The sequence below is a fragment of the Drosophila mauritiana genome, chromosome 2R, assembly GCF_004382145.1.
Source record: "Drosophila mauritiana strain mau12 chromosome 2R, ASM438214v1, whole genome shotgun sequence".
In the NCBI taxonomy this organism is placed as follows: Eukaryota; Metazoa; Arthropoda; class Insecta; order Diptera; family Drosophilidae; genus Drosophila; species Drosophila mauritiana.
In genome coordinates, this window is record NC_046668.1 from 6,492,965 (window position 1) to 6,518,814 (window position 25,850).

Here is a 25,850-nt window from a genome sequence, read left to right on the forward strand (position 1 = left end):
CGAAAACCCTTTTTGCCATCCAGCGACTTTTGTTAATGTAGTGTACCATACATATATTTTTTTCCAGTAACTCGTATAATTCAAAAAGCTCTGTGTACAAAGGACTTTAGTTCTTAGACAACTAATGGAATGATTTGTATTCAGGGGATATACATAATCAAATATGTACACGATACAACTAGTTTATCGGGCCACTTAGGCAACAAATTAACCCATGCCTACAACTCCAATACATAGCTAGATTTACGCTAATTACTTTTAAACAAATTTAACTAAACAAAATGCACATCATGCACGCCTTGCGATATCTTACAAGCGCAAAGCGGGACTGAGAAATGTGGTGAAATGTGGCGGGAACGGGAAGGATGAAATAGAGGGCCTAAAAAGAACTTAGAACATAGCGTAGAATCATCCCTGGTTGCTGTTAGAGGTCTCCTCATTCAGCTGCATCTGGGCTAGTGTGCGTACGACCACGCCACGATTCACGGGCGTCAGACCTTGGCAAAGACCCACTACAGCGTCCAGCGCTACGTCGGGACAGTCCTGGAAAGATATATAAATTGAGGAGTTAGTTCCCGATTTATAAGTATCAAGATTTGTGCTGCTCTTACCTCGAGCATTTTCGAAATGGTAGAAATAATGGCATCCCGTCTCACGGAGTTCACGTTGCGAGAAACAATAGATTCGGCATTGATTTGCTCCTCATACCAAGACACCATTTCTTCGTTTTTGTCCCACAGATAAGCCTAATTATACAAAAAGAGAATTAGTTAGTGTTCTCCTGAAGTGGAAGCTCAAAATGTCTTACCTCTGTGGCACCCTTCTCCTCTACCAGCCAACGACGCAGCATCTGCTTGGCCTGACCCACGGAGAGGTTGTCCTGAGCGCGCAGAATCTTCTTAATATACGCGTCCTCCAACAGCAGACGTCGCAGACGCCAGTACAGCCAGCGGCGGGAATCGCGCCAAGGCACAATCTCACTGATACACTCCTTCTCTAGCATTCGCTCCGGCGTGTCGTGCAGGTCGGCAAAGTGAACTGCTACCGTGTGGTAGACGTGCATAAGCACAGCGATGCGGGCCTTGATCTTTTCGTCCACCTGAGCAGCCCTGACCTTGTCGCCAGACGCATTTGCCTCATCGAGCTCCTTTTTCAGCTGTCATGGATAACATACATAAATTTAGTAAGAACTATTTCAGTTTTTTGAATTCACATTTAAAACCTACCCCAATGGTGGTCGGATCCAAGCGGTGAATCGTCTTGACCAGATCCTTCTCTTTGTACTTTATTTCCACAATGCCCTCCGGCTCGAGAACTCCTCCTCTGGCCTCTGGATCGGCATACGTTTCCATGTAGCGCGGGTTAATGAGGGAATCCAGCACGGCCCAGGCTCCACCTCGCAGCTCGGCGTTGGGCGGCAGATAGATGAGCACAGGCTTCTTGTACTCCCGCAAGCCGTCGACGATGTATGCTCCGAACTTGACGATTTGCTCGTACATGTCCTTCATGCCGCCGGAAAAGCCTCGCCAATTTGCGAAAACAATCAGCGGCAACTCCTCTCGTCCAAAATCTTTGATTGCTTGTGCTGTTTTGTACGAGGAGTCGGGGTACCACACCTGACCTGCCTGCTGCAGGGTCTTGGCTTCCGAATCGAGATTGGCAGGATCGGCGGGCATCTCCACTTCTACGGTGCGGGTCTCAACGGCTATTACGCCCACGGGGACTCCGCCTAGACGGGCGCGACCAGTGACCACTGTCTTGGCCCACGAGGCCATGATTTCGCTCCACGAGTCCCGATCAAAGAATCCGTTCTCCCAATCATTCGCGTTCACAGGATTCACACGACCGCCTAGCATCCAACGCGGATCGTAGGGCGACTTGGTGGGCATGAAGTCCACAGGGCGTTCGATACGATCGCTGGGCAAAACGATGGGCAGGTCACAACCGATGTACGCGGGGATGTACGAGAGCCAGTCGAGGATGGTGTAGACACCGTCCAAGTCGATGGCCTCTGTTTTGTGGGTGACTCCGTTGTTAAACATGATCTGTGTGCCACCCAACTGATTATTAGAGGCATACACCTTGCGTCCAAGCAGCTTGAAATTAAGACAATAAAACAATAAATTGTTAGATTGATCGTTTTGAAAATAATCAGTGTAATGGATATCAGCAAACTGCTTAAGAAATCAACTGTAAGACGAGCTTTGATTTGCTTACCTTGTTGAGCGCAGCGTAGCCAGTGAGTATAATGTGTGAATTATCGATCTGGATAACGCGCTGACCCAGGCGCACCACATAGGATCCAATGCCAATAGTGCGGCAGGTAACCATAGCGATGGTAACAATCTCCTCGTAGGCCTGCGACGTTTCACCGGCAATCAAGCCGGCGTAGCGCAGGTTCTCCACGCCCAGACCATCGTCCTTGCCGATGATGTCGGTAATCTTGTAACGCTGCTCGCCCTCGTCCTCGATCAGGATAGCCCTCACCGAGTTCAGGTTGGCCACCTGAGCGTAGTCCTCGGTGCTCAAGTAGAGGTACTTGAAACCCTTATCTGGCTCCTCTGGATCCTCCCATGCGATCTTGAACATAGCTTTAACCTCCTCAGCAAGTCCGATGCGGGCACCGCTGTTAACGGAGATGTATATCTGGAAAAATAAATGTAATTGTGTAAAGATTGGGAATTACTGCGAGATAAAACCAAACTTACCCTCGGTACTTTGAGTTGGCGAGCCAATTGGGAAGCCTTGGCAAACAGAACGTCCTCCTTAATTCCAAAGGAACCAATCAAGTAGGTGAGATCGTTGGCTATAACAATGATCTCGCGGCCATTCGGATATTCGGGAGTAGCCAAGACAATGCGCCAAGCCACCATGCCGCACTGAAACCAATAAAGAGAACATTGATACAGTGCCTTCGATGGCGTCAGCATTTAAGTCCACTTACATTGTTCTCACCCGGCAGACGCTGCATCTCTACAAGGTTGTCGCCCTCGAGGACCAGCTCCTTGCACTCGATCAAAATCTTGTCCGGAGTGCGAATGTCCACGGTGGGACGAGCCTTGGAGAATTCTCTCCAGTGACGCTCGGTCATCTGGCGGAACATGTCGGGCACATCATAGACATAGGTGGTACCGTTGGACTGCGCCTGGAAACGTTTCTGCTGCAGGAAGTCCTTGGTCATGTAGGGCGTGGAAATGGGATGTCCGTGCAGAGATCCCTGCTTCTCACCGTAGGCCTTGAACTTAATCTGGAATTGAAGGAATATTAGAACAATTTTTAACCGGTTAAGGAAGATTTCAATTCAATTTAAACTTACGATTCCTGTCTCTGGTTCTGTTTGCTCGGTGTACATCGAAATATCCAGGAAGTAGCCGGAGTCATTTGCAATGCACAGACGCACTGCCTGAGTGGGTGACTGTGGTGACTGGCGGATGACCATCTTCAGCTCAGCCTGCAATACACGCAGCTTCCACAGACGCGGACCATATCGCATAATCATCTTTGTCACAGACTCCTCGATCTTAGCCGGATCCATGATGACGGTGGGCACAAAGTTCAGGAAGATGTGGTTGCAGTCGGTGCGCTTGGCGTGCGGATGCGAGAATGCCACCTCCAGCTCATCCATGGCCTCCAGGAGCACGCGCTCTCCTTCGTTTTGCAGATACTCGAAAGAGGCTTCCTTGGTAATCAGATCCGAGTGACGGATGATCGAGCGAATGAAGAAGCGGTAGTCCGTGACCTCTTGACCTTTCGACACCTTGGCCTTGCCAAGGTACAGGTGCATCTTCTGGTTAGCCGTGGGCAGAGCCTCCAGATCGTACGTCTTCATGCGGTTCAGCTCCAGATGGAAAGCAGATGCTGGCTCCAGATGCCGGTAAATACGATCCTCCGTGAACTTATCCCTGGCTCTGAACGTGAAGAACTTGGGGAATTGCCGCTTCTTCAGAGCAGCAAATGTAATCCTACGAATGCGTCGCTGGAAGAGCTCCTCGTTATGCTCTTGGCAATAATTTCCAAAGATCTGGGCCATTTGCAGGTCATCCAACTCGCCCGTTTCTCTCACAGCCACACTAACAATGTGAATCGGTTCGGTGGACTTGGCCTCCTCGGCAGCATTCGCCCGGGTTACGGGATCCGACAACGACACATTGATCGAGGTGCTGTGTCGGCTGTCCGAGATGGAATCCGCTGCCTCTACGGCTTCCAGGACCTTGGCGTTAACCATGGCTGGCGAGACAAAGTCTTCGAGCAGATCCAGAATCTCGTCCGAGTACATCTCAAAGTGTTCGAAGGAGTCAAAGGCTGCTATCGCTCCGGTGCGCACGAATGAGTTTCCCAAGGACTCTGCCGCTGCCTGATCCAATCCATCGGGGGAGGACATGCGCGAGAACAGTCTGTTCGGGTGAGCTGTGGGGAGGAGGAACTGGAAGTGCACCAGCGGCAGGCCACCGGAGAGTTCCAAATGCTGCAAGCAGGTCAGCTCGTACGAAGTGTAAGCTCTCCTCACATAGACTTCCAGAGCAGCATTGCACACTGCCCGATTAGAGTGGTAGAAGAAGTCGTGCAGGATGTCAAAGATTGAGGTCTCCGACAGAATCAGGCGCTGAAGGTTCTCGGGGTGGAAGTCATGGCCGTACATGTCAACGGCGGAGAGGAAGATCGACTCCATTTGGTTGTGGCGCAGCTCATAGGCCGGCTGGTGGGCAGCGATCAGAACTTGGCGGGAACGCAGAGCAACCCTAGAGTGCTCGGCTCGATTCAAAGAGGTCAATTCACTTAGCGTGTTGGCCAATTCGTCCGTTAGTCCAGGTTCGTTGGCCCACAGGTGATCAATGAGCAGAGTGACCAGCAGATTCTTCTTTGCCACCTGAGAGTGCGAGAAGATGGTGTTGACCACCGTCTGCATGTCGTCCTTGTTGTGCTCCCGCACCAGTCCCACGCATTTGTCGTAGTGTCCATACTGGAACTGCGACTCTACATCGTAGTACTGACGCAGTAGCTCATGAACGGCGGCCTTCATTCTGCCGCGGATTCCGTTCCTGTAGCGCTGCACCAGCTGCACAATGCTCTGGGTGGTCAGGAAGAAGACATCTCGGTCAGCGCGCTTCTGCAGCGTGGCCGCATGGCTGTCAATAACACTGGCGATCTGCTGCGAGGGGAATTGGGCCAGCACACTAGTTATGTTTCGCTCGTACAGCGTCATCAGTTTCCGGATCTTCTTCTCCACGGATATGGGTATGCGACCTGAGATGGAGGCGATAACTTCTTGCAGCTCCAACAGCGGCAACGAGGGATCCCGCAAGCTTTGCATGAATTTCTCGATAATGTCTCTCAGTCTCTGCGCATTGAACGGTTCCGGCAGGCAGTAACCAGCCAGTGTGTTTTCAAGGATGCTCTTGTAAGTATTGTGCACCCTGTTTAGTTTCTCGGGCACCGGTGCATTCTCTGGCTGCAGGAACTGACCCTTGAAGGGCTGTGCTTTCGTCACCAGCGATGGATCGTCCAGCTCCAAGTGGCCCAAAAGGGATCCCGCATCCAGAACAGCTCCTGGTCGACGCACAAACGTTACTGTGCCTGCCTCCTGGGACGTAAGGGTCATCACCATCTTCATCACCTCAATCTCAGCAAAGGCCTGGCCCTTGCTTACATGTGCGCCATCTTCCACAATCATGTTGATGAGCTTTCCGGCAGACGGACTGCGCAGCAGCGATGGATCGTTCTCCTTTTCGAAGACACATGTCTGGTTGCCAATCACAATGCGGTAGCGATCCACTTCCTCCTTCATGTACGTGGTGTAGGAGGCGCCTTCCAAAGAGATGAGCAAACCTCCGTCGGAGAGGCGGTGCACCTCGATCTCCTTGAACGAGCTGTTCATCAGCAGGAAGTACGAGTTGGCTCCGCTCTTGGCGGCCTGCACCTTGTAACGGATGCCATCGTTGATTAGCTCAACATCCACCACGTTCGTCAGGGTGTTCGCTGCTTGGATCTGACCTTTCTCCAGAGAGGTCTGGAAGCTGGAGAAGCTCTCAGTAATTTGACGATCTGCGATGTGCAGCGATCCGCACATTACGCCCAACAGGATATCAGGCTTCTCGGATTGCACACGCTCTGCGATCAAGGCATCTAGCCAGGCGGTGTCGATGCTGTTGTCGAGGAACCGATTCGTTTCCAGCAGAGTGATCAGGTACTCCACCGTGGTTCGGAAATCACCTCGAATGGACAGCTCCTTCAGGGCAATCACCAGGTTCTCTCGAGCCTGCTGACGGTTCTCGCCCCAGGAGAAACAATGCCCAAACTGTGAGTCCGCGAACTCGTGCAATCCTCCACTGGCAGCCACACTGAAGTAGCCCCACACATTCTTGCTCGAGCGGAAGTTAAGCTCCTGAACGGTTCCAGAACTGGGCTTGAAGCCCTCGTCGGGGTTCTCCGAGGTGATACGAGCAGCGATAACATGTCCGGAGGGGCGCGGTTTGTTCGGTGGATTTTCGAAGTCAATGACTGAGGAGCCCCACGGAGACTCTCCGTACAGCAGACGGATGTCCTTAAGCCGGTAAAGGGGAATTCCCATTCCAATTTGCAGCTGAGCAGCGGGAAGATTCACATCGGCCACCATCTCCGTACACGGATGCTCCACCTGCAGACGGGGGTTCAGCTCCAGGAAGAAGTAGCGACCCTCCGGATCATATAGATACTCCACAGTTCCCGCGCTGACGTAACCCACCATCTTGGCCAGACGCACGGCGGCCTTTTCCATGTCCTCGAACACCTCTGGCTGGGCCACGATGGCAGGAGCTTCCTCAATAATTTTTTGATGACGACGCTGGATGGAGCAGTCACGGCCAAACAAGCTAATGGCATTGCCGTACTGATCCGCCAGCAGTTGCACCTCCAAGTGGCGAGCTCCGCGTGCCAGCTTCATCACGAAAATCGGTGAGCCGGGCACCTCAGCTTGAACCTGGCGGAACAGGGCGGGGAACTCCTCAGTGGTGTCCACGCGGCGAATACCCTTGCCACCACCTCCTTCCGATGCCTTGATCATTACGGGGAAGCCTGGGTGAAACAAGAACGTGAACAACTGGTTCGAAACTCTATTTTTTACAGATCACACTTACCAATCTTGTTAACTGCGGCCAGACCCTGTTCCACATTGGTCACACAGCCGCGGGCGAAGAGCTCACTGGAAATTTTGATCTTCTTGCCACTGTACTGGGCCTTCAGGTCCGATCCGGACCACGGCAGGGTGGGAATTTCGGCAGTTTGGGCCACAATCGAGGAGGCCACCTTGTCGCCAAGCGCCCACATGGCACGTTCCGGAGGGCCAAGGAACACCAGACCCTCTTTGTGGAGCAGCTCCGGCAGCTTCGGGTTCTCGGAGGCATGACCCCAACCAGCCCACACGGCCTGCAATCAGAAAGGGTTCGAACACAGGTTTATATAATCAGTTCATTTTGATTTAATAAGCCCAATGCCCCAAGGACGGTGTACTCGTTGCGGGTGTGGGGAAAATTATGGAGCTTTATTGTCGGTAAAAATCAATCGTGACGTCATTGCGACGTTCATTGGCAACACCCGGATAGCAAAACAAAATAGATAATTCACACTGTGCAACAAGAGTCGTCGTCGTCGGCTGCTAATTAACCCCCAGTGCCCTGCTATACCACAGGGAAAGTAAACACCTAACACTGAATTTCCACTTGAAAGTACTGCGAATGCAGTCCAATCTAAGCTCCGCTGGGAGGCGGAATGGTGAAGGGTCTTAGATTACAGGTGCAATGCTGTTCTGAAGGCAATCTTCTGTCACTCGAACAACTCTTAAATTGCAACAAGCAGACACAATTGTATTGCTTATAGTTGTTGCCACTTAGACTCAACAGGGTTTTTATATATTATATGCGCATGTAGCAAAATAATTTGTTAGTTTTAGTGTTGGATCTTGGAATGGCAATTAAAGATTAAAGCTAATATACGCAGTAAGGCAAAATCACGCTGTGTATTTGGAAGCTCTAAGATACTTAAACTTTACACTTTTAACGAATCTTAATTGTTCCCAACTGTATGTGATTCGTTCAAAACGTGTAATTTTATTTGTTTATTGGCAATTGACACGTACAACCGCTTACACTGTCGAAGGTTTTCATAAAATACCTTTAAATTGCACTCGGACATACATGAGATATTTCGAAAACGGGATTGTAGATAGCTCAAAACTTCTCTACCCGGGTGTATGTTGTCTAATTTTGTAGCACAGTGTTGGCTAACACACACACAGTCATCGGTTTAGAAATGCCGGTCGTCTCGTAAACACACGAATACGTATTCGTATAGGAATAGGGGTCTCTTTATTGGTATGCGGGGCGATCGCTTGACTTTGCCAGTTCCCCCGATTGACGGAGTGCAAATACGAATCGTACGATGCGTTTTGGGTGGAGCTGGCCAAGGCAAATAGACGACTCGGCGCAACCGACATTGGCCACTTCTATGGCGGTGGCCCCCAGATTCCGGACTCACCTGCACTTGGGTGCGAAGAGCAATGTCCACGATGAGCTCGACATTGGCGTAGTTGTTGTTGTTCGATCCGCCGGGCACGGGCACATAGTGATCCGCCATCTTAATGTATTCGGCATTCGCCTTCAGATCCTCCGGAGTGACCATCACCACAAACCTGATGGCTCGCTCGTTCTTGAACATTTCGTACGCCCATCTCCGGATGGATCGCATGCACTTGACGGCCGCGATACCGTTGTTGGCAATCAGGACCTTGTTGATCACTCGGGTGCCGCCGAAGCGCTTCACGAACTCCTCGGTGGTGGCGATGTGGAAGTCGCGATCCTGGTGCCGGTCCTGGCCCAGCCCTGTGCCACGCGACATACTCGGCCTGGAAGAGGTGAGGGAAAGGAAAGTTAGTATGTTGCTGGGATATAATGTGGGAAAACCAGGCCTAAGACTTCAATTGAGAATATAGCTACATAAGAAGCTACTGGGTCATAAAAGAGGTTCGAAAATTCCAAGGAATTACTCTCACCTTACTTTGAAAAACATTTTTTCGGGCTTTCAATACATAAAGTTTGCATAAAGTTCAATGTTTGCTTAGATCTCTTACTATATTACCAAGGCAAAAGTTAAGCTCTGCCTGTATCACCAACTGAATCAAACCCTTTTCATGCTGGCCAGTGTAAGTTATGGCGCGATGGGACAGGTGGCGAAGAAACGGAAGGCACAATAAGATTTGACAAACCGGTTTGGCTGACATGATCAAAAGTTCTGCACATAATTCGCTTTTGTTTACATCTTGTCAACGAGTATCGCATTGCAATAAACAAATGGGGTATTAAACATGGCATTTACTTGAGGGTTCCCACCACGGGCACGCTGAGCAGCGATGGCGACGACTGGTTGTTGGCGCTATTGTGATTGCTGATGCTGGCACTCATCTCGCCGACATGGTTGTTGTTATTGTTGTTGCTCTCGTTCTGCCCGCAATCCACGGCCACAAATTGGGGTATAACCACTCCTGATCCCGAGCCCGGGCCCGATCCGGAACCGTTGGCATTATCTTCACCGGACTCAACAAGTACGAAACGCTTGCTGGCGCGACGCTTCAACATTCTAATGAGCTCCACGAGGGCCAATAGCATCCAAAGTGAACTCTGGCAGGGGGATCGTCGTGGTGCTTTAGCGGCTCCTCGCAATTATGCAAGTGTGACTAATAAGCGGGCCGCTCACAAAATATTTTAATGCCGCTGCACCACTTTCACCGCGCTCCGCTGGCCGAAATATCCACACACAAAAATCAATGTCGAACGATGTCCGCACACGCGAGAAACTTATTTGGGAAACGGGCTGGGTCTTGGGTCTTGAGTCTTGCTGTATATCTGCCGTACTTCTGGGGTTTGCGGAAAGCGGATTGCGGACCGACGGAGCCGACGACTGCCAGGGAACTGAACCGCCGAGCGGTGTTGGCCATCATCGCTCATACGCCCCGTGGCCCGGAGAAGCGGAGAGAGCCGCTGAGCGAGCCAGTCGCTGGCCAAACGAGTTTTGAACATTATATGAATGAAAACAAAATGCGGCGTTCCCACATGGCGCTCTCTATTGCCGCCACTTCACGCCACTTTTCTCTCCATGTTTGCGCACCGCGAAAGTTCTCGGAAAGCTGGCTGAGCGACTGCCTCCCACTCGCACACACGGTCGCGAGCTTTGCGCCGTCTCTTTTCCCTAAACTCACGCGATATGTTTGGCGGCGTTTGGCTGTGACGCAGCCACCTGTTTTTGTTTTGCTCGCTACACTCAGCGCAAATGTGGACTATTGCATATCTTGAGCTATAAACGCTTCAATTCTCAAGTGTCTGAATGAAAGAATAGCTTTAATTGAAGTGGATGGTTAGCCAGATTCAAAGAGTCCTAATCTGATACTGCTAGGGCTCCAAGCATTGTGGCGATAAGATTAGGAGGAAATGCTGAACTAAACCAATTAAAGTAGATTAAGCACTATTATTGGATTTCTATGTAAAATACCTAAAGTTGTGAAGAAAACATAATGATATAGCTTGCTTAGTCTATTAAAATCATATGTTAAAAAAAATAGATTACTAAAAGTCCTCATATATATCCTTTCGCTATGTTCAATTTGTTTAATACTGAGTATAAAGACCGCTATTTCTGCCTAATATATGGCTTTCTATCCACAAATATAATGTACTTCTTATGTTGTCTGTCCCATTTTGTTTGGGCTAAACCCAAATGGGCTTACCTTAACCGCTTGCGCCGCTCGGAAATATCCCCATTCTGGCGGACATCGCTCTGCATCTTCTGCGGGAACTCGTCGCAGGCCTCGCCCGCCTCGGCGGCCCGCTCGTCGATCTCATCGCCCACCTGTGGAAGGGAAACGGTGGCTAAGTGATGGTGCCAAAAGATGGGAAATTTGATGAGTCGTACCAAAAAGCTGGGACGGTCGCCCTCGGCGGTTTGGGCGGCCGTGTCATTGGACTCATTTGTTTCGCTCATCTTGTTGATGCTGATGCTGATGTCGATGCTGTTGTTGTTCTGGTTCTTGTTGATGCTGCTGTTGTTGTTGTTCTGGTGGCAGGCGATGCGGATGTTGTCGTTGTTTAGGTTGCTGAGTGCGCTATCCTTCAGCTGGTCGCACAGCTCCTCCACGTCGGACCGGAGGCTCTCGCTGGAGAACTGGACCTTCTTGATGCACGCCTTGGGGAATCGCTTGTCACCCGCCTTAACCGCCGAAATAGGTGCTGCTGGAGCAATGGGAGGCTTGCTGCTGGTGGTTGTTGCTGTTGCTGTAGCTGCAATCACGCTGGAGTTGTCTGTAAGCAGAGATAAGGAATACAAGGTACGCGTGAGTCGTGGTCAAAAGTCGTATACACATAATGAACTAATTAAACTGGGTTATCTAGCTAGGTGTGCGATTTGTGTGCCCTTCAAGTGTTTCGGTTTAGCAAAGTGGAGGAGGATTCTTACGATTGGTGTTGCCGTTGTCGCTGTCGCCAGTTGTTGCTGTCGTGGCGGATGTTGCTGCAGACGATTGGACGGGTATGGATCTTTTCTGGCCGCGGCCAAAGATCAATGTCAAGAGGAATGCGAGAAAAGCAGCCAGAGTGCCTAATATCGTGATCAACATCGGCTAAATCCAAAAAGCTGCTTTAAATCGGTGAATGCAAATCGGATTAGATAATCTGGTATCTGGTATCGGGTGGCCAGCTAGCTGGGTTAGTTTACAGTGTGTGGACAGTGAAAGTGCCTGTGCATCATCTCGTTTCGGATACATTTCAAGTTCAAAAACCTTGCCACGAAATTGTAGGCCAAAGCGGCGAAACAAAACAAAATGAAAATGCTAATCTATGCATAAACTAGTTTGCAAGATACAATTAAGAAACCGAAAAAACAACCATATGAGACCCAAAAATAAATCGTTGCCAGGTCAATGAGGCAGCTGATAAGCGATGTGGTCAACGAACAAGGTATACTCTACGGGAAATTCAAGCTAATCTACAGATCAAGCGGGTGACTTCAAAAGTATGCAATGAGTATTTCGAAGTACGTCGTAAAGGCGCAAGTGAATATTATGTTCAGCAACTACGTAATTAGTGACAGGTGTCGAATTGCGATTAAATCAACACTGTGCATATATCTCTTAAAAAGTTCCAATCTAAGCACATATTATACAATTAGTTTTCAATATACTATTCGCAAATACAGGAGCTCAAGCTGTTTCCGGGTCGAAGATGGCTCCACTCTGCTTTAGATACCCTTTGGCAGGGCGATAAAACTTAAAAAGCACGAAAATTAATTTCGGATATGGGGTTCAATGTGCAGCGCATTTAAAATTAAAACAAAACGGCGAAGAGCGCAAAGGGAAAATGGAAGAAACTTAAGCTGACAGAAACAAAACCCCCCAGTTGTTGGTTGCTCGGTGTGTGGAAATGCAAATCGGAGTGGTATGGCCAGCAGAAGAGGTCAATGATTTTGGCATTACAGTGTGCATGTGTGCAAGTGTGTAAGTGTGCCAGCCAGGCGGCGGGCATTGAAAGGCACCGAAAGTCGGATTGGACACCGGAATCGATCTCTGGCAACCAGCGGGGTGTTATGTAACCGCTTACTCGGAAATCGCGCAGAGAACTGGGACTTGGGTTACACTCTGCACTGGAAACGACTCAACAGGTGTGGCCCGGTCCCGCACTCAAGTAGCTCCGCTAGTGCGCACCCTCGCCATGGCTGGAGTCTTATAATTGTGCTTTATTTACCACCGATCCTGCGATAAGAACTCTGCTGACATTACTCAACAGCCGAAAGTACAGGAATCTTACTCGACGAGCGATTATCTCTAGGGCAGCACTTTTCGGGACCTTGGCTGGGTATGATACGGTTGTGTTTTGGGTTTAGTAGTTCGTCTTAGGCTTTAGGTCTACGGTTTCAGCTCGCTTTACCACTCTGCGTGTGCCCTTGTCTAGCTTGTGATGGCAGTTGCGAAGACGAGGTCGGACCGGATCGGATCGAGTCGGATTGTAGTAGATGGCGTAGGATCGGTTTGAACTTCCTAGACTGACTGGTTCCGCACGATTTCTAGATGGCTACTGCAGTGACCGACGCTTGGAACTCAACTGGGCCATGCTCGTCCGAAAAGCACTATCGATGCCTGAACGCCGCTTCTCCGAACGCGCAGCGGACGCCGACTTCGGCGTCGCCACTATCAATATCAACTATAGCTATAGCTTCGACTACGGCTACGGCCAGGTTTTCGTGCGCGGACCTGTGTTTGTGCGTGTTCAGGTTGTTGCGCTCGTATGTTAATCGCCGGCGGGTCTCGCGGGTCGCCAAGCCAATTGTTGTTATTGCTATTGTTTTGCTTATTGCTGGCTCAGTCAGCGCCAAGTGACCAGGAGGAATATAGGTGCACTATGTACTACATAAGTACTACATACCATATGTACAAGGAGCGCCACTGATTCGGACAGAAAGGCGGTCGAATTAAGCGGGGCAACCTGCGGGATTAATAACAATTTTTATGAAGGTGGCTCCAGTAATGACGACCAGTGTGCTCCGTCGGTTTCAGTGATCTTTGTGTGGACCAATTATGCCATAACAATGTCCGAATTAATAAATGCTGGGTACAGTGGCACCAGAGAAATGTTTAACAGAATCAATTCTTCATTGTCACTGATGAATAAGGTTTCTCTGAATACAAGAAATAACTAAAATGACATTTTGTTTTAGATCGAATTTTTTGCATAGTTATGAAAACTAATCATAAAAGCATGCCCTTCCAGCGGCAATCACAATCAGCTTAACATCACTGATTTCCACTATAGGAAAGTTCCACTGTTGCACAGCAATTATACCTTAACGGTCTGCGGCTGATAAAAGATAAGAGTGACATGTCGATGGCGATCAGCTGTTGCCAACAACCGTCTACCCCTCTCTGTCACTAGCAGTGCGTCCCGCTCTTTTCTCTTCCATGTATCTGTGTGTCTCATGGGCGGCGGCAGCTTTTCAATGTCAAGGTCGCAGATGGCATTAAGCACTGCTGTTGTTGTTGTTGCTGCGCCAGCTGGACTTAATCTGGGAGTTGACCCAACCGCTGACGGAAATGCACCCTGCTGCTGGGAGCAGCAGCAACAACAACGATCATAATTTCTCAATTTGCTGGCGTAAGTGGCAAGCGATGCTGATTAGGGTTAAATGGGCGAAAACGCCAGAAATTGATTAGCGCGATGCACTTGAATCGAATTATTGTTAACGAATTCAGTGCGCTGCCACGAGCAGAACACGCGAACGCCGCTGATTTGTTTTCATTCCGTGCTGCTCGCTGCTCCCGGCATCAGCAGAGGTTTTTTAAAAGTCATAAAAGAAATTCCCGACGCGACGCCCGCTTTAATCTCAGATAGGCGAGTGCCTGAAAAATCTTCCGATTTTGGCATTGGCCTTGGCGACCGATTATGATTAATACTTAACGGTGACGGGTCTTCACGGTTTCGGCTCGGGCTCAGTTTTCAAATCTTTCCCGGGATCTTATCGCACGGAAATTTTTGTATTTCGGTGTTCGATTCTATTCGAATTATTCATGTTTGGCGCGTGGCCAGAAAAAAACCGTCTACTGATATCACAGCCAAATAATAATAGAACCGAAAGTCGGTCGCGTGTGAAACGCCTGATTTCGATGTGCTTATCTCTAGGATTTCTACAGAGCAACAAACAACCGGTGCCTTCGGTTGAACCAATTTGTGCGTGATAACACACTTGAAAACTTGTGGGCACTGTAAAGTGCACTGTTTACAGTTGAATTGTATATTTAATTTCTTAGCAAAATACTACGAATTTGTAGTGACTGCGTCGGATTGAATTTCCGATTCGATTGTGATATGCTCATACTTCATAAATATACTTATATCGTATTTATGCAATACAATCCAACAAGAAATGCAGTCTCCAATTTAGTTCTTATTAGGTAATTGATGCCGGCTGACACACACACACACACGCTGGCAGCTATGCTGCTCTCTCGCCCACACATACACACACACATGCATATATACGTCACGGGCATCGCGCGATGTATGAAATCCAATAGGAATCAAGGTCAGCAGCGAGTGCGCAAGCGAGAGAGGGCGAGCGAGGCAAGACATATTGAGCATATTGCAGATGGAAGCAATTGGAATTTATGCTGCCCATTGCACTTTGATTGAAATCCGCACTTTAGCCAGCGAATTCAAATGCTTAACAAACGCGGGTACCGATCTAAATACGTCTATGCTGTGGGGTTGTTCACCCCGCTCATTTGCATACACATATGCGCATACATTTCGCTCGGATCGTATCGTATAGGATCGGGCCGTAATTACCCGTTTAGCGCTTAGATTACCGCACTTACTCTTCTCCATCGCACTGCGCTTCGCACGTTTCTTTCGGTTGGCAATTTTGTTGTGTGTAACTGTTCTTTTCCGGGTGCAAAACGGCCTCTTGGCGGCTATTGGAGTCCTGACTCCCCGACTTGTGTGGTTCTCGCGAGTCCCGGGATGGGCGTGTGGCACGGCTGATACGTTATCAGCTTGTGATCGACTGCAGTACTGTGTTTTGTTATTTTTCGCTTGATTTTTTATTCGTATTTCACGCGTAATTCGGACCACTGGGCCGGTGTGACCGTTCGCCTCGGCGTACTGAAAAAATACTGAGATACATGGTAAACAACAGCTGTTCGGCGGCTGTTTGCAAGCCAACCCTGTCTCGTCTTGCAGGGCTGCATTACCGGCGCAGATTTTTCGGCGCGTGCATTTTATAAACAAGATTTCCGTAAATAAGTTGAGTTTTTATCATGTTCGACGTTGAACCGATTATTGCCGACCACAAGGATGTGATACACGACGTGGTATTCGATTACTACGGCCGCAGGATGGCTACCTGTTCCAGCGATCAGACCGTCAAGGTGAGGACGCGAGTTTTACCTACGATAAACAGCCTAGCTGATACGGATTTTCTGCTTGCAGATTTGGGACGAGGATGGGCAGGGCAAGTGGAATGTCACGAGCAGCTGGAAAGCACACTCCGGCTCCATTTGGCGCGTTTCCTGGGCGCATCCGGAATTTGGCCAGGTTGTGGCCACCTGCTCCTTCGATCGCACAGCCTCCGTTTGGGAGGAGGTGATTGGCGACAAGGTATCCGCCACCAATACCCCCACTCGCCGCTGGGTGCGCCGCACCACCCTTGTGGACTCGCGGACCAGTGTCACGGATGTGGAGTTTGCGCCTAAGTACCTGGGACTCCTGCTGGCCACCGCTTCCGCCGACGGCATCATTCGCATCTATGAGGCCCCGGACATTATGAACCTCTCGCAGTGGCCCGTGCAGCACGAGATTAGCAACAAATTGCCGCTGAGCTGTTTGTCCTGGAACACTTCCACTTACATGGTCACCCAGCTGCTGGCGGTGAGCATATTTAAATTCTAAGTCTATTAAAGATGAAATCTATCTCTGTGGTGCAGAAATAAACCTAATATTTAACCAATTATTTTGCAGGCGGGCAGTGACGAGGCGGCCACGCCTACTGGCAAGGTGTTCTTGTTTGCCTACAGCGAGAATTCCCGGAAGTGCGTTAAAATCGATACTGTCAATGATATAACCGATCCGGTCACGGATGTGGCCTTTGCTCCAAATGCCGGACGCACCTTCCACATGCTGGCCGTGGCCAGCAAGGATCTTTATATTGTGAACTTGCGGGGTGTAACGTAAGATCGACAATATGAAGACCCAGAAGCATATAATAATAATAATTTTTGCATTTAAAGGGACGCCACTGACATCTCCAAGCTGGACATTCAGACCATTAAGTTTAGCGAGCACAATTGCCCAGTGTGGCGCGTCTGCTGGAATATGCTGGCCACGATGCTGATCTCCACGGGCGACGACGGTTGTGTGCGTCTGTGGCGAATGAACTACAACCGGCAGTGGCGCTGTGCCGCCGTCTTGAAGGCAGAGGGCAGCGGACCCACCTACGAGCCTGCTCCGCCCACTCCGACACTGGCCACTACCGCCTCGGCCACGGCCAAGTTCTACAAGAAGGGCACCATCGGCAACCAGGTGCCGTGGCACTGATCTTGTTCTTAATTTTAAGAGTCCCGAATAAATTCCTAAGTTAAACCTCAGCCGCTGGCCTTTCAATATGAGTGGTTTTCTTTAGTTAAGTTTAGAGTTCAAGTTATTAATGTTCAAATCATTTTTTAGACTTATGCTTTTCAAATAAAAGTAACGTGTTTTTCGTGAACTAACAATGAGTTTACATTATTCAATAGTTTTGATGATTTCGTGGCACATTATATAGATTTTCAGAAAAATATACTGTTGTAAAAAGTCAACTTAGTGACGAAGCGCACCTAAAGAAGAATGCTTTTCATTCAACACAACGAATCTTAGTAGTCCCGAATCATCAATCAATAAATCTTGTTGGTTATTATTATTTGCTATAAAGTTGGAATCGCATATTTTGCGTAATTCGATTACTTCACATATGAAATGGGGTATTGCAAACATTCTACCAAATATTCGAAAGGCCTGTGTGTTTTGATACCACTTACATCTCGGATTAGGAGCCGGCATTCTCGCGAATCCAATGAGTAGCTTTCTGGTCCACATTTCCCTAGGTTAGTGTTCCTCAGATCGCTTTTCCTAGGTCATTTTCGCGTTACATCACCAAACGTGGAGCTCTGAATGCTCCAAAGTGCCAGAAACTAATAAAAAACAATATGATGTTGCTTCAACTTCTGTCCGCCGGCTGGCAAACTAGAGCAACTATTGATTTTGGACAACTTCCCGAAAGGCGAGGAATCAAAACAGAATTAAAGTTCACACGACGAGAAAGAGCGAGCACTAGATAGTAATAATAATACTGGCAAGCACTCTCCTTACGGCCACATGTGTGTGTGTGAGTGAGAGCGGCAGATCTGATGTGCTAGCTATTTTTAAAAGCCCCATGGCACAGGCCAAATCCGAGATAGATCCATCCCATCCCAACCGAGTGGGTTCGCGACCAGCAGAGGTGAGGAGGAAAAGACATTTTCGGGTTCAGTGGTTGCATTCAAATCGAATTTATTGAACTTTATTTATGGGTTATGTATTCTCGATTAACTCCTCACATGGGAGCAACATAAACGGATCATAAATCCCTTTCAAGTGCACTTCCATTTACATTCCATCCACATGTGCATAAATTAACCAGTACGCCGACAAGTGGCCAAAAACAGGGTTTTTATTATGTTTAACACGGAAAAGCATTCAGAAATGTCGCGAAATATTCCACTTAATTGACTCGAACCGCAATAAAAACGCAATCATCGCACTTTCGATGACACCACAAAACTATAATGATAATAATGATATGCAACCACCCCTCCGCGGGCTTCGTCCTTGCGATCCTGTTGCTCTGCTGGTAATCCAAGGAATGAAATCGGTCCGACCAGCTCGATGGCTTTTGTAGTCACCGATGAAACCACCCTGGTCGGTATCACAAGTTCCCTGTCCCAGATCCGAATGATTGTCTCTAATTGGAAGTTTTGACGTGTGTATTATGTCGAAGGCGATGGTGTTGACGCCGATCTCTGGGCCAGGACGAACCACCCCTGTGTCTGGGCATATTGTAATCGCTGGTGGGTGGTGGTTGGCCGCTCGCCGCGTGGGAAGTCAAAGCTCAGGGGTCTCCCACATGGTCGCGAACGTGGTAGGTCCCCCGCTCATATCACTTATATGTGTTTAACCGGCAAAAAGATATTAATGCGCAAAAGATTGTTTCTCGTTGTTTTTTTTTGACAGGGGTGGTTTGCAATGTTCCCACATTCCATGGACAGCAATTTCGGTTGCTCGGTTTCAATGTAATTGTAATTTCGCTTTCGAGTGATTTTTGTGGGCCAAGGGGTTATATTACAAGTAGCTAAATTGTGTTGAATTAAATTAAACTTAGTCCTTTGGGATCTACGATAAATATTTCAATACTTAAGCATGGGAATTGAGGAAATTCACTTATTATTAATTAAAGGTTTCTAGACCAGATTTCCTCACAATTGTTTCCTTATGGGTTTGCATTGTTTTTTATCTAATTTCTGGGTTATTATAACGTTTTGCTCGTGAGTTTACCACTGGAACCAAAACCTAAACCCTTTTTAGACAACATGTTGAGCAGCTTAGGTAGCTTAGTAGCACCAGTCCCTCTAGGCACACATTTGGCCTACAAAAGCACCCTAAACTAAACTAATATGCCAGCGTATATTAAAATATTTTAACCCTGCTACCTTTGTGACACAGTTTCCCTTTGGGGGATTATGTTTCTGGAGCAGGGACAAGATCCTGCGGTCGCCAGCTTTCCAGTTTTCCTCGACAATTTCCCGTTCCTCGTGGTGTTCGGGGTTGCGACCCCAGGCACCTTGCTAACCCCGCTCCCTAATTACGAGTGCAGCGAGTGTGCAGCCGGCTTAGCTAACCGCCGCGGATTGGGTGCTCACGTGGTTATTATTGGTGGGTATGCAAATTTCATAAACCGTGAGCGGCATTCATTGACCCCCAGAGCTCGCTGACCAGCGGCTAGTGGTCGGTGGTCGGTGGTCAGCGGTCAGCGGTTCCCGTTGGTCCAGCGATGCTAATGAGCACAGTGGCAGCTGATTAGGTCCGGATTACTTCCGATTCAATGGTCTGGTATGGATGGTTTTATATTTCTAAATCACGTGTATAAAATACAATTTATGTTTAAATGCCAAATGGATACGAATTTGGGGGCATCCTTATTTCTCAGGTGGCAGATATCCGAATCGCATTCGCGCCTGCTCGTACAAAACGAAGGTGATGATCGTATTGGGTGACACTCGTATCAGGGCCGGAATGAATCCCTTGTAGAAGGCCAAGGGACCCTGCTTGGCGGTACTAAGAAAGGCACCTCCGATCCCGGAGAACTCCCCCGGCTGGGCGTTCATGAAAGTCGTCTTGATCACATCGAGCGGCTGCGTTATCACCACGGCAATGCATCCAGCTATCGTGGATGTGGCAAAGTGCAGTGGCACTCCCTCTCCTGCCCCCGTTGCGCTCTTGAGCATTTGCTTCACCTGGTCGTAGGCCGCATTCGTTCCGATGGTCAGCAGGACTGCCCGAGAAACGGCTGGCACTGTGCCGCGGAAGAGACTGGACACGCCCTCCTCTTTGTAGATGCGGTAAAGGCCGTCGAAAACGTGCTTATAGCTGCGGAATTTGGCTTAATTATATGATTCATATGTGGCGGGGGAAGCAAATGAAGCAATTTGCAGTCATGATGACCAATTGTCAATAGCAAACCAAACAATCACGTGGAGATTGAGGCGGACGCACAGATGGACAAAGCCTGGGAGATCTATGGTTCAGGAGACCAGGGTAGTACTCACTTACGTCGCTTCTCCTCCGGCAACTTGACGTCGTTCTGGAGTCGCACTGTTACCACGTCCCCGGGTACGCCCACAATCCCACCGAGGATTCCCGCAAAGGTGGCCAGGGCCATCTTGGAACTAACTTTTTGCGTGTCGACGTAGTCCTTGCCGGCCTCGTACAAGGCGAAGCGGGCGGTGGTGTAGGTCAGCTGGCGAAACCAGGAGGCCGAGATGCCATTGTAAAAGCCCAAGATGCCGCTTCGCTCGTATATGCCTTTAAGGATCTCCCCCACGGTCTTCCTGTCGGTTTGGGATTGGGTCTGCAGCTGCACCTTGATGAGATCCAGCGGATGGGTGCCGGTCACTGCGATTGCAGCGCAAACCCCTCCAAACCACCAACGCGGGAGGCGCTTCGAACTGTCTTCTCCCATAGACCGACCTTAATTTCTTGGAATTTTTTTAACAAAACCTAAGCTATCTGACGTGTAATACTAATAAGGATTCGGCAAACTTTTCGCTCCAACGAAGTGTTCCCATTTACCCAAGGATAATGCAGCCGCTATGACGGCGAACAGTAAGTCCTCGTAGTGACAAAGCGCACCTCAAGCATGAACGATAAAATTAATATTTCCTCTGATAGTCCGGTAATAGCCAAAGTATCCGGTAATAATCAAAGTATTCGTCATTTATATACTAAAAATTGTATGTGGATCGTCACTACTTGCTTAACCTTTTTTTTTATACCAGTTACTTGTGGTTTTTAAAAACATATTATTATATATTATAGTAATTCTTTATCGGGATCAATACCAGATTCGATCTGGCCATGTCCGTCTGTCCGTCCGTATGAATGTCGAAATCTCAGGAACTTTAAAAGCTAGAAAGGCTTTCCTGATCCAAATATCAATTATAGAGCGAGTTTCATAATTTTTACCTTAAACTCATGCGTTTATTTACAATAGATTCACAAAAGGTTCAAAGTTATAGTTATCATAGGATATAACTTAAGCTTAAAGGCTTACGGCACTAGCTAATCTCACTGCGTTGTTTCTCCGTTTTTTTTTCTCTGTGTAGGATGCGAAACTTAAGACTATCACACTTGGTCTGCTCTGACTAGAGGTTGAAATATCCCTTCTGAGGCTTATGCCCACGATCAATAGGCCATCTCGGCGCCCCAAGGACGATAGGGCTTGGCTCCGTTGGGAGTGGCGTACTGCAGCACGCTGGAGTTGTTGTAGTCCTGGCCTGGCAGTCCGCTGACCGGATACTGAGGAGCGGCACTGTAGCTAAGGCTCTCGGAACCTAGGGCCGCTGGACGATTGCTGTTGGTCAGCTCTATGTAGGTGGGCACCTGCTGCTCGGGATGCACCGCGCTGTGGTCGTGGGTGTAGTGTTGCTGCTGCGTGGGCTGAGGTGTGGTCTGCGTCCGTTGCTGCTGATGCTGCTGCTGCTGGTGTTGCTGCTGCTGGTGTTGCTGCTGCTGCTGTTGCTGCTGCTGCTGCTGTTGGCTGCTGCTGTCCGAGTGGAGATCATGGCTGGGAAGCGATTCATTAACGGCACTTCCACTTGTCCGCGAGACACTGGTGCGTCCTCCCAGCTGCTGAGCCTGCTGCGAGGGCGAGGCACTTAGAGTGGGGTAGCTGGACACATAGGCACCCGGGTTCGCTGGCGCCGCATAGCTCTGGTAGGGAGCAGCCGCACAGTTTGGCTGGTAGCCGGAGGAGCTGGGAGCAGCCGGTGACCAGCCACCCGGACTGGTGCAGCTCTTGGCCGACAGTTCGCGCTGCTGCACAAAGTACTGGAGGTGGGACATAAGGCGCAGGCGCAGAGGATCCTGGATGTCCATGCCCTCGATGGTGACCAGATAGCGGGCCACCTCCGCGGCGCACTCGCGGAACCCGATGATATGGTAGTCCATGGCCACTCGCTGCGGATCATAGCTGAGCGAGTCGAGAGCTGCAACAAGATACGAGGAGGTGGAGAAAGTCAATAAGCTGTCTAATCCCAGTTCAGGCAAACAATTAAAATAGCTGTTCCCACGCGACGAGCATAAAGAACAACCCCCATGTCCTTCGGCGGGATGGCTCGTTGTGAGGTGGCTATCGGGGGGTGAAAGCCCGCGCCTGGCTACAAGGTTGCCGTCGTGGTGGTGCCGCTTCTGAGCGTGGGAAGCCCCGAGATTCGAGATTCACTAGAGCACTAGGCCGGCGGTGGTGGTGGTGGTGGTGTCCTGCTTTGCCTATGGCTATCATAATTTTCCCACAATTCGACCCTGTTCGGGACAACAGGTCAGGATTGTTTACCCAGATTTGTGATAATTTGCCGCATATTTAATTTCGTTCCTCAATTGTTTCCCACAGCGGCTTGCGTTTAGGGATTCTGCTTGCAGTTTGTCCCATTCCCATTTTTTAGGATGTATTGAAGTTCATATGTCAGATATGCCTTGATTAATTAGTGTGCTAAATGAGCCCTAATGTAACATTAACTGCTGAAATTAGAAATCACTTTCCTGATGCCGCTCACTTCTGTTAACCAACTTTATTGGCTGCCCAAGTTAACTCCCTTTGCTCCCATTGAGATTGATGACCTTAAGACGCGTTTAACTACAGTCAGGAGGTCCGTAGTCCATTTAGCCTTTTTGCTCACTAAAAACCTCTTTAAGCTAACTCTAGTTGGCTTGGTACACTTACTTTTAGACTGCAAGGTCTTGAGATGCTCCACGGTCAGCTGAAGGATTTCGGCCTTCTCCAGCTTGGCGGATCCCTGCTTCTCGTAGGCGGACGGCACCAGGCGCTTGAGTTCGGTGAGCGAGGAGTTGATCCGATCCCGCCGCTTCTTCTCAATAACTCCACGTCGCTTCTTGCGGCTCATCAGTTGGCAGCTGCCTGTCTCACTGGGCGAGATTCTAATGGAACAGAGGAAAGGAATTCTATTAGCTATGCATTGAAATTAATAGTAGATTCTTAATCTTAATATCTTAATCTTTGATAGACTGAAAAAACCCTATTGTGTTACTAAAAGTAGGCTATAAAACCACTAAGTTACTAAACATTTTTAAAATCTATAGTTTCTTAAAACCCCATAGTTTAGTGATTTATATTTTGATGGTTTATCAGCAGCTTTGCCTTAATTGGAGTTGTCCATGACTTCGATTCATTTAGTATATATTATGACGCACTTTTTTTTTTTTTTAGCAACAGAAAACGTTTGCACTTCTCAATAAATTCAATACAATTGATTCCTCCGATTTTAAAAATGTTTTTTTACAAGACAACTCCTAACTTGGGAACACCTCAAAATGAATTTCCGCTTGGAATAGCTTTGTGCACTAAATTGAAAAACACATTTTGGTAAGAAGTCACGAGTACGCACTGTTCTTTGGAGGACTCCTCGGAGTAGAGATCGTCGCAGTCGCTCTCCGAGAGCGTCCGCTTCAGGCTGCCGATGCCGTGGCTGTGGCCTTGGCTGTGCCCGTGGCTGTGGTTGCTGTGGGCGCTGTGGTGGCTCTGCGGAGGCGGCACCCAGTGGCTCTGGGGTGTGCTGGCGGTGGCGCCGGGCATGACCACGCCGGGTCCGGCGGTGTAGCCCCAGTGGTGCAGCGACGGCGCGTTGACGTGCATGTTGTGATCCATTGTGACTAGTGTTTACTCGCTGCTCCTGCGCACTTGACACTACTGTGTTGATGTTGCTGTAGCTGTGCTGCGTGTTGCTAGTTGCTAGTTGCAGAGGCAGATGCAGTTGGCGGCTAGACCGGGCTGGCGGAGCTAGTTTGAGCACGTGACTTATCGTGTGCGCGAACGGCGTTCGACTGATTCTGCAGCACACGTCGAGCGGACGACCTGCCCTCCGCTGCCGCCGCTCAACCCCTTTTTACCGCCTGCGGCAGCCGTCCAATAAGATGCAGCAGCAACCACCCCCTGGCAACGCGCAGCGCGTGCTGGCCGAGATTGGGGTAGGAAACGGGAAGCAAACATATTCGCCGCGCGGCGATCGCCGCCAAGTGAGCAAGTGAGCAAGTGAGAGGGTGCGACAAGGAGCGGCTAGCGCCGGCAAATGAGCAAGGCTCTGTCATCGATTCATCCGATTGTATCGCCCGTGCATCTGATATAGCCTTTCAGCAGCCTGTAAAGCATCTGAAGCATCCATCTGCAGCATGGCCTCTAATCGGCGCCGTGGGCGACAAACTGGCGGCGTCCGCCGTCCACTTGTTCGCCGCTGGAGCGGCTGCACCCGGCCATGGAACTCAAACTGGAGCACGCGCCGGTCGTGTGGCATCGCGTGGCGCCGGGTAAAGCCCCAACAAGTGCAACAGCCGCCGTTGACCTCTATCTGTGCAGTGGGACGCGTGCTGGTGGGTGGCCCACACAGTTCAAGGTCAGTGCCGGCTCAAGGTTGCGGCATCCCGGATTCGGAATGGGAACGGGAACATCCACAGGTGCAGGAGCAGGAGCCGAGATAACAACGACTGCGCCAGCAGGTGACCGAAGTTGACCTAGAAATCGCACGAGGTGAAATCGATTTGTTTACCTAGAAATATGCTAATGCGAAAATAATTCGCTTGTATCACAAAAGGATATAAGCAACTTGGATTGCGACGGTAAAACGTAAATATTTTGTACGAATTTACATAAAATCAGACGTGAGTTTTGGGCGAATTCCCATTATCTATCTTTTTGATTTGCCATTATAAACTCTGAGATGCGCTTCGTTACATCTACATGTAACTACGCTACATCTTGAATATTTACATGATTTTATCAATTCTACATTTTTTTTGCTGAATTTGCTTATCTTAACTGCCATAATTCTAGTCCGTCCGTCTGTCTGTCCGTCCGTATGAACGCAGAGCTCTCGGGAGCTATAAAATCATCTAAAACTAGTTAAGCATGCAGATTGAAGCGTAGCACAGTGGTTCCATTGTATGGGGAAAGCGACTAAAAATACTTCTAGTTAAGGTAGACACTTGAAACTTAGCACAAAATTTTCTTAATTTTGTAGCAAAATTTTATGAAAATATCAGCCAGATCGATCAGTTTAAAATTATGTTTTAGTATGGAAAACTTTTTTGTTTTCAATTATTTTGCAACGAAAACTTGGAATTCTACATAAGAAATTAGTATATATATCCAGGGCGAGCTTAGCAAAAATTGTATGCTATATCATATATGTAGCTGCTATAGAAACAATCAGTCGAAAATAGTGATTTTGTTTGAAAAATCATTTTGTCGCAAACAATATTGTTACATTTTTACCACAATTTATTCAATTGTATTGCCATTTTCTATCCATAAGCAATAAATATTTCGGCAACTCCCATTCTAACGGTCACTAGCTTTCATTACCAAACTTTCGAAAATTGTTTTGATATTTTTGTTTTTACTATATTTTTGCCAGTTGTTATTCGTTCTATCTTGTTTTGGTTAATGGTTCCCCTTGTACATTATCTACAAAATGTAATTATACTCTC

The 25,850-nt window shown here is 48.7% G+C and overlaps 4 protein-coding genes across 8 annotated transcripts; 1 reads left to right on the forward strand and 3 right to left on the reverse strand.

The window, feature by feature from the left end:
- Nucleotides 1-38: 38 nt before the first annotated feature.
- Nucleotides 39-15,625, reverse strand: LOC117137588 (acetyl-CoA carboxylase). 4 transcript variants are annotated; one of them, XM_033299097.1, is made up of 13 exons: nt 15,383-15,625; nt 10,936-11,321; nt 10,751-10,872; nt 8,509-8,875; nt 7,113-7,401; nt 3,317-7,050; nt 2,945-3,247; nt 2,709-2,879; nt 2,218-2,646; nt 1,227-2,096; nt 809-1,156; nt 612-746; nt 39-543 (listed from the first exon to the last, which is right to left on the reverse strand). In XM_033299097.1, the coding sequence occupies exons 1-13, from the start codon at nt 15,390-15,392 to the stop codon at nt 409-411; spliced, it is 7,299 nt and encodes a 2,432-aa protein (XP_033154988.1). In that variant the 5' UTR covers nt 15,393-15,625; the 3' UTR covers nt 39-408. The 4 variants fall into 4 exon arrangements, with proteins under 4 accessions (XP_033154988.1, XP_033154990.1, XP_033154987.1 ...); XM_033299099.1 differs by lacking the exon at nt 15,383-15,625 and adding an exon at nt 12,942-13,040; XM_033299096.1 differs by lacking the exon at nt 15,383-15,625 and adding an exon at nt 11,476-11,652.
- Nucleotides 15,626-15,652: 27 nt separating this feature from the next.
- Nucleotides 15,653-17,149, forward strand: LOC117137591 (nucleoporin seh1). Its single transcript, XM_033299102.1, has 4 exons — nt 15,653-15,934; nt 15,996-16,433; nt 16,524-16,732; nt 16,793-17,149. The coding sequence occupies exons 1-4, from the start codon at nt 15,824-15,826 to the stop codon at nt 17,097-17,099; spliced, it is 1,065 nt and encodes a 354-aa protein (XP_033154993.1). The 5' UTR covers nt 15,653-15,823; the 3' UTR covers nt 17,100-17,149.
- Nucleotides 17,150-19,672: 2,523 nt separating this feature from the next.
- Nucleotides 19,673-20,861, reverse strand: LOC117136645 (mitochondrial dicarboxylate carrier). 2 transcript variants are annotated; one of them, XM_033297639.1, is made up of 2 exons: nt 20,402-20,861; nt 19,673-20,222 (listed from the first exon to the last, which is right to left on the reverse strand). In XM_033297639.1, exons 1-2 carry the CDS (start codon nt 20,812-20,814, stop codon nt 19,772-19,774), a joined length of 864 nt encoding a protein of 287 aa, XP_033153530.1. In that variant the 5' UTR covers nt 20,815-20,861; the 3' UTR covers nt 19,673-19,771. The 2 variants fall into 2 exon arrangements, with proteins under 2 accessions (XP_033153530.1, XP_033153531.1); XM_033297640.1 differs by having other exon boundaries at nt 20,035-20,222; nt 20,406-20,861.
- A 501-nt stretch (nt 20,862-21,362) lies between these two features.
- LOC117136666 (hairy/enhancer-of-split related with YRPW motif protein) lies at nt 21,363-24,173 on the reverse strand. The gene is made up of 3 exons (XM_033297666.1): nt 23,756-24,173; nt 23,074-23,288; nt 21,363-22,339 (listed from the first exon to the last, which is right to left on the reverse strand). The coding sequence occupies exons 1-3, from the start codon at nt 24,013-24,015 to the stop codon at nt 21,537-21,539; spliced, it is 1,278 nt and encodes a 425-aa protein (XP_033153557.1). The 5' UTR covers nt 24,016-24,173; the 3' UTR covers nt 21,363-21,536.
- Between the last annotated feature and the right edge of the window lie 1,677 nt (nt 24,174-25,850).